General features: G+C 33.4%; 1 protein-coding gene across 1 annotated transcript in view; it reads right to left on the minus strand.

Moving 5' to 3' along the window:
- The window catches only part of LOC110459038 (carbohydrate sulfotransferase 1-like), a 10,007-nt gene extending 5,002 nt beyond the window's left edge, over window positions 1-5,005 (minus strand). The window contains exon 1 of the mRNA XM_021511069.1: window positions 4,613-5,005. Coding sequence (XP_021366744.1) covers window positions 4,613-4,685 — 73 coding nt within the window. The 5' untranslated portion in view covers window positions 4,686-5,005. The remainder of the gene's footprint in view (window positions 1-4,612) is intronic.
- Between the last annotated feature and the right edge of the window lie 6,601 nt (window positions 5,006-11,606).

Genomic DNA, 11,606 nt, shown 5'->3' on the forward strand with positions numbered 1-11,606 from the left:
GGGGGGGTAGATTACATTGACAGTCCCCTAACTGACTTTACTGAACATGCCGTTAACGGAATATAAATGGTGGCCTAGTTAAAAAATAAACCAGCGGGTAACTGAATTCCGGAATTTCATATTTGCTTATGACATTTTTTTCCGTCGGAGTCCTGTATTCCAAATGACTTTAAGCTGGAGCTGGATGAATACGAATCAGTTGTATTACCTCGACAATTAACGCGAAGTACGCAAGGTGGTGGAATTGTCATTCTTGTACGCAATACCATAGCTAAGTTTGTTGATGTAGGTGAGGCTTTGTTTGATACCATCATCCCGGTAACAGTTGTCCAATGTTTAACCACCCATACAAATGACCTAGTGTTGATATTTACATATATTCCATCCAACTCATCCAATTATTACCAGTTATATGAATGTGATATTTTCCAAGTTCTAGAAAATATGTTAATGGAATATTCTGTACATAAAAATGTGATGTTGATTGGCGATTTCAATAGTCGTACTCGTACTTCTAATGATTTCATTTGTTTGGATAATATACATGAACGGATTCGTTCACATATTGAGTCTGTGTTAGTATATACTAGCGATAGTAACGAGGAACGTCTGTTACCAGTTAGAAAAAAACTTGATCCAGGTGCTAACGAATTTGGCGCTAGGTTACTGAATCTTTGTAAGTCCTCTGGCCTTAGAATTATGAACGGGAGAGATTCTAATGATCTATCTAGTGAGTTTACTTTTTGTGGCTCAAATGGAATGAGTATAATCGATTACCTTTTAATACCTTTCTGTCTTTTTCACATTGTTAAAAAAATTAAAGTTTGTAATTTTACTGAATGCTATGACCACGCTCCTTTACATGTGGAAATATGTCATTGTTCTTTCTAAGGAATCATAATTAGACGAGCAAGACTTTGAGAGTAGACCTTTATATAAATGGGGGGATGAATATAAATATCAGTTTATGGAAGCTATAAGAGTTCATTCAGATAGCTTAAACAACTCGGTTGTTATTACTGAAGAATTAAATCAAGACTCTATTGATACCTGTGTTGATACTTTTACAAAGACGTTACAAGGTATTATGGAACCCTTCTTTCTAAAGAAACCACCTGATATTTCTATGACCAAAGCCACGCGCCCTGTTAATGTAAATGTTACTGTTGCCAGTAGAGATAATAAACTCTGGTTTAATGATCATGTAAAAAATTGCGTAAGCAGTATTTGGATGCACTGCATAGTTTTAATAGTGAAAAAAGTCATACTACTCATGCTGTTCTTATGACTAGGAAAAAGGAATATATATAAAAATGGAAGCTAAGTCTAAAAGGCAATACTTAGGTACTGAAGGTGACATGCTGGAACATATGAGAAAATATAATCCTTGGTATTTTTACAGAAAGTTTTCTAAGAAAAAAGGTAATTCGCCATTATTGACAGGCGAGCAACTATATGATCATTTTACAAATTTGTCAAATGTACAAAACGATGGCTCAATTCAACAGGACAACATTTTCATTAATAAAGATATTATGTATGATGAACTAGATGCACCGATTCTTTTTAATGAAGTAAGATTTGCTATTCGAAATTTGAAATGTGGCAAAGCGCATGGACTGGATGGTTTGTTAAATGAATGCTTTATTAACTGTGCAGAATTACTTCTTCCCAATTTGTGTATGCTGTTTAACAATATTTTAGAAGCTGGGTGTTTTCCTGCAAATTGGCCATCTGCTGTTTTTATTCCTGTTCATAAAAAAGGTACACGTAATGACCCTAATAACTTTCGAGGCATCAGTTTAATAAGCTGTCTAAGTATTTTTTTTACTTCTATACTTAATAAACGTATTTTAGATGTTTGCACACAATATGATATTTTAACAGATGCTCAATTCGGATTTCGTCCGGAAGTGAGTACGATAGATGCTATATTTGCATATGATACTATTAAAACAAAAACATTGTCATCTAGGAAAAGATTGTATTGTTGTTTTGAAGATTTTCGCAAAGCGTTTGATTTTGTCGACAGGTTAAGCTTATGGCGCAAGTTGACTAGGCTTGGTATTCGATGGAAAATGTTGTCTGTTATTAAGTCGCTTTATAAATCAGTCAAATCCTGTGTTTCAATTAATGGGAAATGCTCTAACTTTTTTGAAAACAATGTCGGTTTATTGCAAGGGGAAATTTTGTCACTATTACTGTTTTCACTTTTTATCAATGATTTTGAAATGTCCTTTATTGAAAACGGTGCAACATATTACGACTTCGGTGAGTTTGTTTCCGTTAATGTACGCAGATGATTGGGTTATTTTTTCGGAATCTATACAGGGCCTGCAGACTCTTCTTGATAGCCTTTTTTAATACTCTACAAAATGGAGTTTAACTGTAAATATGGGGAAAACAATTGTAGTTCTTAGAAAAGGTGGAAGATTACATAATGATGAAAAATGGTATTACAAAGGAAGTAAAGTCGAATGTGTGGACCAATTTCCTTACCTAGATGTTATTCTAAATTACAATAATAAATTCACTTCTATCCAAAAACAATTAGCTATCCAAGGACGAAAAGCTATATTTGCATTATTTTCAAAGAAACTATGCTACACCTTTTCGATACATATGTAAGCAATATCCTTTTTTATGCAAGTGAAATTTGGTGTATGCACAAAGCTCCAGAGATTGAACATGTACATTGACATTTTTGTAAGAAATTACTAAATGTGAAGAAATCGGCCAATAACAACATGGTATATCTTGAATTGGGACGATTACCTCTAGTTTGTATGAGAAAGATTAGAATGATGAAATATTGGTTTAAGATCTTAAAATCTTAAAATTGTATCATTTCCACTTCCTTTAGATTTTTATTTAAATGTTGTAGTAAAAATGATTTCAACTGGGCTAAAGCAGTAAGAGACGAATTGAATAATCTAGGTCTTAGTGATGTTTGGTTAAGTCCATGTATTTCTCAGCAAAATGTGTTATTACCATTGATAAAACAAAGAATTTTTTATCAAGGCATACAATCCATTTTTTATTAATCTGTTCTAAATTCCAAAATCTCAGATCACGTTTTATTAAAAGCTATTATTGGAAAAATAAATCTGTGTTTAAAGCCGTTCAGTTATTGAGTGTTCATGATATTAAAGAATTGTGTATACTAGGAAAATTCATCTATGAGGCAATTTGAGATTGCTTTTACTAAACTTTACTATTCTTAATATGTGAATATTGTTAATGTATTTGTATTGTGTGATTAGTAAATGTAATGTAAAGTTTATATTGAGGGATTTAACTTCTTAACATGTTTTGAAATATAATGTTAAAGTTAACTTGTCTTGTATTTGGTGGCCTAACAGTGTAATATAAATTAATATAATTAGTATGCAGTGACGGTTGTATGTTTAAAAATTGCAATATAATTGAAATGTAATCATGATGTATAAGTACATACTTTGTATATTATGTGATGTAATGCAACTTAATTTGGAATGAAATAAACTTTATATTAAGTAGTGAAATACTCGATTGTGAAATCTTATGTAGTGCTGTTATATTCTATATTATCTGTTTAAAAGTGTAATGTAAATATTTGACTGTAAACACTACATATGTATAAAAATAAATCGATTATATATAAAGATATTTGAACCACAAAAAAGTATTAAAAACTTATTTATACCCAACATATAAAACAAAGCTACAAGTCACAAAGGTAACTTTCACACAGGTAAGTTACCTGTGGGGAAAGTATGAAACAAACTATAATTGGTTTGCCATTGTCTTCCTAAATCAACACTTTCTTTTGTTATATAAAAAGTGGGGGAAACGAGAACACCCCGGGCCAATGGCCTAAAGTTCGAATAAAACTTGACATCTTAATTGACACAAGTTAGGGAGAAACAATTTACACAAATAGTTCCAGGATATTAATTATATTTATGTCACACGATGGAATAAATTAAATGAAAGTTTGTAGTTTAAAATACGCCAAATAACGAATATATTGAGATATTAAATTTAAGTTCAAATTTAGCACTTTTATCAAACAATTCTTTATGATGTATTCCCAATCAAGATATATATAATTTAATGCATTTTGAGCAAATTTCATCTGCCTTCCTCTTAAACATCGCTCACAAAATCATTGAAATATTAAAAAAATGAAATGGAAAAAGAATCCCGGACAACGGTACGGTTCGACAACATAAATATCATATTATATTTCTAAACCCGGAACACTATATGTTCAAACAAAAATTTTCGGGATTAAATGAAATTGTCAAAACCTTTTTGAAATGAAGATTTTTTAAAATGCTTTCAGTTATTTTCATAAAATGACTTATATGCTGAAGTGTTCCAATTTGGGTTTCTTGACCACCTTAGAATTCCATGTTAATATGACTCATTTTAATGAGGACTATGAATAGACACACGTGTCGTTGATACCCTAGAAATACAGAAAATAAGGATAAAGTGATATATTGTTTCATAACAGTAATACAATTGATATTTCAGAAACTCTATAGGAAATATTAAAATATATAATAAGTGTTCCATTTTAGGTACACTCACCCTAGAAAGTACACAGGGTATAGCGTTTACTTACAGTAACATAACAGCATGGCTATAGACATCAGTACGCATAAGCTCTTCTTCCCGCACACAATCGGATATTCCATTTCAATGCGTTCTTACGCTCAGATCGGGCAGTATGTGTTTCCTTGATACTATCGATAAAAAAAACATTTGCTGATATCCGTTTGATTGCATCCAAGAAAACGTATAACGATGTGAATTTACTATCTCAAATTGTATTGAAAATTCTCCAACCAACCGAACAGTTAGTTATGACTATCGTCTGTGTTTTACATTCACAAGTTAAATGCTGCTCGTTAGTCGTGTTGACGCGAAATGAGCTACTTTGAATTCGGTTCCTTAAAATAAATTGTTTTCAAACATATATACACCAAAGTATTTTTCTCGTCCTGTCACCTTTCAATCTTTTAATTGTACCCAGTAAAATACGGAATGTGCAGCCTAGCTATAATCAATATGGTCACCGTTATAATGCCATTAGAATTTTCATTAGACCTTCCACTACTTAATGGCGTTTCACATTTATTGTGATAAACATCAAAGACGGCCGACCAGAACCATCACTGCCTTGGGATGTGTTGGCTTACTCTGTCAACAGCCGTGCTACATTAAAACGAAATCATCTTAAAATAAAGTTGATCTAAAATATGATTCCAGTCAATGCTAATGTTCAATTATTACCAATTATTTTCGACAGAGACATGGATTGTTCCCTTACTTTCGATGGTCATGGAATAAGTGGTGTGTTCTCCTTTCTCCAACTTTAAAAAAAAACCCATAGAGATAATAATGTCGTGATAACAGTTATAGTCTGGTTTCATATATATTTTACCTGGTTTTTACCTGTGTTCTCCCACATTATATGTAACATATATACAGTACTGTCATATACATGTAGCTTTGATATAGTCTATTTTCATCATTTTTAGACATTTTTTCATATCATTTACCATTTTCATCAGCTAGATCTATACAAAACAGTAACGTGAAATCCACAAATATTTTATATATTTAAAAGCTTATATATAGATGATAATGCTTTGATTAATTTAAATTTTAAAACCATATTACTGCCTTATACCAGTCAATAGTCTCAATATTTATTATCAACAATTACGAGGTCATATCCGCCATATATCCGCTAGAAGTTTCAGCCCTCCAAAATAATGTGAATAACACTCTCAAGGTGTACAGTAATATCCTGCTTATTTCCCCGCGGGTTTACGTTTATATACCTTGAGAAATGCCCTCTGTGAGCTATCAATTGAAGCAGGCAATGTGATAAACTATTTGTTTTAAAGTTATAACGTGAGCAGGCTATGCGAGATATCTAAAATTAAAAAATCTTGTACATCTTCAATTTTTAACAGAAACTAAGCAAAATTAAAAAAACATTTTTTTTTGGAACGTATGCAAGTGCTACAGTACTAGGAGTGGTCATGGCTGTTTACACCAGAGAAAAGTGAATGGCACAATAAGTATGTCAAGTTTATTAAGTTAACTAACAATTGAATTAAATCATAAACATCAATTACTAACATCATATTATTTAATGTTACAGTCCATCTTGGGTGAGCAGCTGTGAAAAATAGTTACACATCTACACAAGCCCTCTTATACTCAATAAAATCTTCACTAGAATCCAATCAGTAGTTTCCGAGAAACGCTTCAGTCCAAAAAAAAGGGAAAAATAAGGAATATTAATACAAATTAAAAATAATAAATTCCAACACAAGGATTATACGTGTTAAGGTGGCTCCACACATCGTCATCAGTGTCCATTTTCGTGACGTACTTCCGGAAAAAGTACAGCTCGGACTCAATTAACTCGATCGAAATGTGCATGTACACCGTGTCGTCATTAATGTAACACCTGGTAAACAATAGTACACGTGCGTGACGATGATATGTCAACACCCAATATCGAGTTTGTGTAATCACACGTACGTCAGAAATAAAGCTTCCAATTCATGGACATAAACAGACTCACGGGAAGTCACTGACATGAAACCAGACGACCTCAAGAAGGTCATATATGAAACACATGGAATGCGGACTGATGTGATTTCTGGACCGACCTCACATGTGCATACCACGTGCTTACACGAGTTCACAAGCTCAATGTCGTTACGATTTTCGCTGTTAAGGACTTCCCACCCTTCGTAATACACATGTTTTTCTTGTCGCATTTTCGTGTCGTCATTTCCGTATTGCGTATCGGGCATTCCATTATCGTAGTGTAAATAGAGAATAATACATGCCTTTTTCCATATCATACCCAGTATCGTCCCGAGGGTCCAGTATCAGCCCGATGGGCGAAGGCCAGAGGGCCGATATTGGTCGAGGGTTGATACTGGATGTGATATGGAAAAAGTCATGTTTTATTCTGTTTATTGCATACTTTTTTTACAAGATACGGATAGATCTTCTTTCATATGATCTATTTTTCTTTTGAAATTTTGAAAAACGAAAAAAAATCATAAGGGTTCCGAATGACGTTGTTGGTGGTAGATGGGAAAAATTAGAAGTGTTCCAAAAGGGATGAAATTTAGGGGTGTGATACGGCGAGGGCTGATATGGGTTAAAGCAATTGTGTCGTATCGCATATACAAAAAAAACACGTCTTTTTTAATAAGTATGTTATAAATTATAGTAACACCGGGTAAACAATAATACACGTGTGTGACGATATGTCAACACCCGATACAAGACTTCACTGGGAAATGTGTACGTACTTCAGAAATAAAGCTGATGATACAAAGACATTAATTAAGTCACGGGAAGACACTGACATAAGACGACTTCAAGAAGGTCGTATATGAGGCGCATGGAATGCAGACCGATGTGTTTTGTTTACCAACCTCACTTGTACATATCACGTGCTAACAGTAGTTAACAAGCTCTGGGTCGCTACGACTTTTGTTGTCGAGCGAGTTACGCTCGGTCAGATAAATCATTTCACAAATGCAATTACAATAACTTTGTGAAAATAGTGGGTTGTAAAATATCAAGATCCCTATAAAAAGAAGTGCATGTTCGTGCACGTGATAACGGCATACCATGCGATAGCCTATGGTTACATATGTACCTGATGCCATGCGTAAGCGTGTATATGATTGAGAGAAATAACTGTCATTGTATAAATTCTATCCCTCTGCAAAAGTTCCGATTTTTTTCAAGGTAGACAACTCTCATCGGGTCAAAATTATTGTAAAATGCAAAATAAATGAAATATAAAAACTTTGTGTGTATTTGGTTCAATTTTCACTCTTTTTGTATGAAACTATGTATCCTGTTTGCTTTTAGCTGGTATATAGTAACTTTTATCCACTAATTTCAATAAAAAACGCTTTGTGTAACATGTTGTAGATATTTTATGATAAATAAAATATTTGTAGGGTTGATTAGCAATGCTTCTTTTCATTGTTGTAATAGTTTTGAACAATGCCGCACACTCAAAAAATGTGAAAGTGTTAAAATTGACGAAAATTATTTTTTTCTGTATCTTTTTACCAAAAATCTCCAGGTTATCGGAATGCTTAGATTTTCAAAGAATCATCTCTACATGGTGTCATAACCATTATGTGAAACTTTCTTAAGAAAGAACTGATATACTATAATTGAAAATATAGCTATTGTATAAAACCAATAGTCCCCTCGGCTAAAGACAGCCGAAGGCAGCAATTAAGCCGAGACCATCGCGGACAAAGAACGCTGATGTAGAGGACCTGTCTTTAGCCGAGGGGACTATTGGTTTTATACAATAGCTATATTTTCAATTACAGTATATCAGTTCTATCTTCTTGTAATATGATGTATATATACATGTAACTGTTCTGTTTCACTGTGTCTTGAAAAATGAGCGGATCTCCGAAAATTTCACATCCTTCACTTGTCCACACTGTTGGAATTACTTCGTTTATTTGCCCTATATACTGTTTTAAGTAATTCGTATCCTACGGACATACCTCCATTAGGATCCAGTGTTATATGGGATTTTACCGTCTATGTAACTTCTTTGTCACATATATATAGTACAGTTTACATACAAATCATGGTGTTAATGGCCAGTATTAATTCGCTCAATTATGTGCGTAAGGAATTTTATAAGTGAAATCAATTCTTCATTATTGATGTAAATAAATAATGTATTAAACTTGAAAGTATTAGGACTTTCAAAATAATATCTCGACATAACTTTTCTTCTGTTTTGCAGTATCTGGTGGTCATTACAATTAAACAAATAATGATATTCGTCTCCAATTTCATTAAGGTCACAAAAAGTACATTTTCTATCTTCTCTTGGAATGTTATTCCATCTACCACATTCAATCGGAGATTTTACATTACAAATTCTAAATTTACAATAAACATTTGCTAGTCTTGGAGGGAGATCTATCAGGTATTTTTCTAATACTAAGTCATTTAAAAAAATTCTGTAATTGGTTTAGGTGAATTAAAAACATCGCTTCTCCAATTATTAATGTATTCATCTTTGAGTGTATGGAAAACTGTATTTTTCAACCCTTGGGTACTTTGGATTTCTTGACTTTCAAATAACTTTATTAAATTACATTCATCAGGGATATTTTTAATACAATTCGACCATTGTGTATTAAAGTTTATAATAATTTTATACATTTTATTACTTAACTTATTAGGCATTGGTTCTAACAATTTGGCCCAAAATTCAATCATTCGAACTTTGATATTTATACTCGGAGGAAATCTTCCTAATTCCCCATAAATCATGAAATTGGGTGTCGATGTTTTCACCTGAAGAATATGTTTACAGAATTTCAAATGTAAACGTTCTAAAGTTTGTACTCACAAAAAAACCCAGACTTCACAACCATACAACATGACAGGCTTGATAGCTTTATCGAAAATATCTAATTTACAGTCTATTGATAGATTATGGTCTCTGCATTTAGCAATAGCACAATACATTGCTCTAAGGCCCTTATCATATAATTGTCTAATATTTAACTGCGTGAAACCATTTTGAGTAAAATGAACACCAAGATATTTGATTTTTTTACAATTTCTACTTCATTTCTGTTATAAGTAAAACGTATATTTTGGGATACTCTTCCTCTACCAAATATCATCACTTTTGTTTTATCGATATTTACTTGAAGATGCCACAGTTTTGAATAATCATAAAACACATTACTGTTCTAAGGGAGGTAATTCAAACGTTGTCTAAAGCATGTATGGTATTGCGCCTTCTAACTCAAAGCCACAGTAACATTTGTGTATATCATGCACGCGGAGAAAGTACGTTGTATGTTGTGGGTTTTTTTGAGATAGCTAGATATTTAAGAAATAAATTCGAAAATGTTGGAAAAATAATTACCTCAGGCCGAAGCGGCCATCGTTAATTATTTTTACCAACATTTTCTCATCCTCGTTATATATTCCACTATAATGCACGCACATTAGTTGATTATTTTTATTTATTTGATTTTTTTACAATTTCTTGTAAAGTTTTGCTGTCTTATAAGGCGATATGACCTAGATAATTCGATATGCAAATTAGACGCTGTTCTTTTGCGCGTGCAAGATTTATCACGCTATCGTGTTGCCTGGTTTTAACTTGATCAATGTCGTGCCAACATTTCTCAGTGCTTAGGGTTTGGATTCCCGGATTGCGTTTACTTCTAAAACCATCATCATCGTACCGATATCAAGCAGATTTTCTTGGAAGTGCCAGTGATACAACATCATACGATAGGCCTGACATGAGTTTGCATATTTAGTTGGTTGCCATGACGTGATGGAAAGTCGCTGACCGGCTGATCATGATGCGACCTTCACCTTCACCGACTTCACCGGACAGCTGTGTTTTGCAACCACTGTTCAGACCGATGCTACTTTTTGCAACATTATTCTTCACACATGGTATGTACACTGTAGGCGAATGCTCGACATCACTTTGATTTTTTGAAAGCAGACGACGTTTTGCAGACCAGAAACAACTGAACACGTGTGACGTCAGATACGATGTTTATTTCAATCAATCAAACATTGGCACGCTATCGACATCGTTCGTCAAAACATGAAATCAACGCTTGACAGTACATACACTCACTGCACACATCGTAAAATGTACGGCACTACCCAGTGGAGTAAAAACAGAAGTAATTAATAATTTACCATTTTGTCTCCAGACCTGTACATTTTAAATGTCAATAATTAATAAACCATTTTCACTGCACGGACCCACATACTTTAGGTCTATAGATCCGTGTAATCTTTTGAATGGCAGGCCTGTCAAATATTTTGATCCCGCCTGACAGTTATGCTATTTTTGTTAATTCATGATAAAATACGGGGAGGTTGTTGGAACAGCATGCGTGCGCACTATTTCACGTGCATTGGTTATTGCCATTGGTTATTGGCATGGTATATCGCTCAATAATGCACTCTTTTTAACCAATGAAAACCGTTGTTGCATCACAGACGTGGTAGAATTAATATTAACCTAGAAATAACTCTCGCATATGCTAGGTTAGATATGCTGCTTTAATGCGAACGAGAGGTGTAAACAACGCGAGTATATTCGCTCGTATCTAAAAACAAATTCCAGTTTTTTAGAAACTTTTTAATAAAAATAACAACATTTATTATATAATACAGGCTATTTCCGTGCAATATTGCCGTTCAATAAAAACGATATAGCAGAGGCAGGGGCACTGGCATAATAAAATTAACAAAGGAGTTTAATAAGTTCAATAGTGCATGAACACTCGTGTCAGATCCTCTATATATATTCCTTAATTACTTCTTTGACCCATACCTATTCCTGAATTAGGTATACGATAGTTTTCTATTTTTAGCTTACAATATGTGTTCAGAACCGATCAAAGCCTCAGTATGTCTCCAACTGTTTAGAATTTTGGATTGTATTTTACACTTTTGAACTGATCACGCCCTCATCGTTCCTCCATCGGTTTAGAGTTTCTGAATGTATCTGTTTACACTACTGGATCAGAACCGAC

Source organism: Mizuhopecten yessoensis, unplaced genomic scaffold (assembly GCF_002113885.1).
Source record: "Mizuhopecten yessoensis strain PY_sf001 unplaced genomic scaffold, ASM211388v2 scaffold9945, whole genome shotgun sequence".
NCBI lineage: Eukaryota > Metazoa > Mollusca > Bivalvia > Pectinida > Pectinidae > Mizuhopecten > Mizuhopecten yessoensis.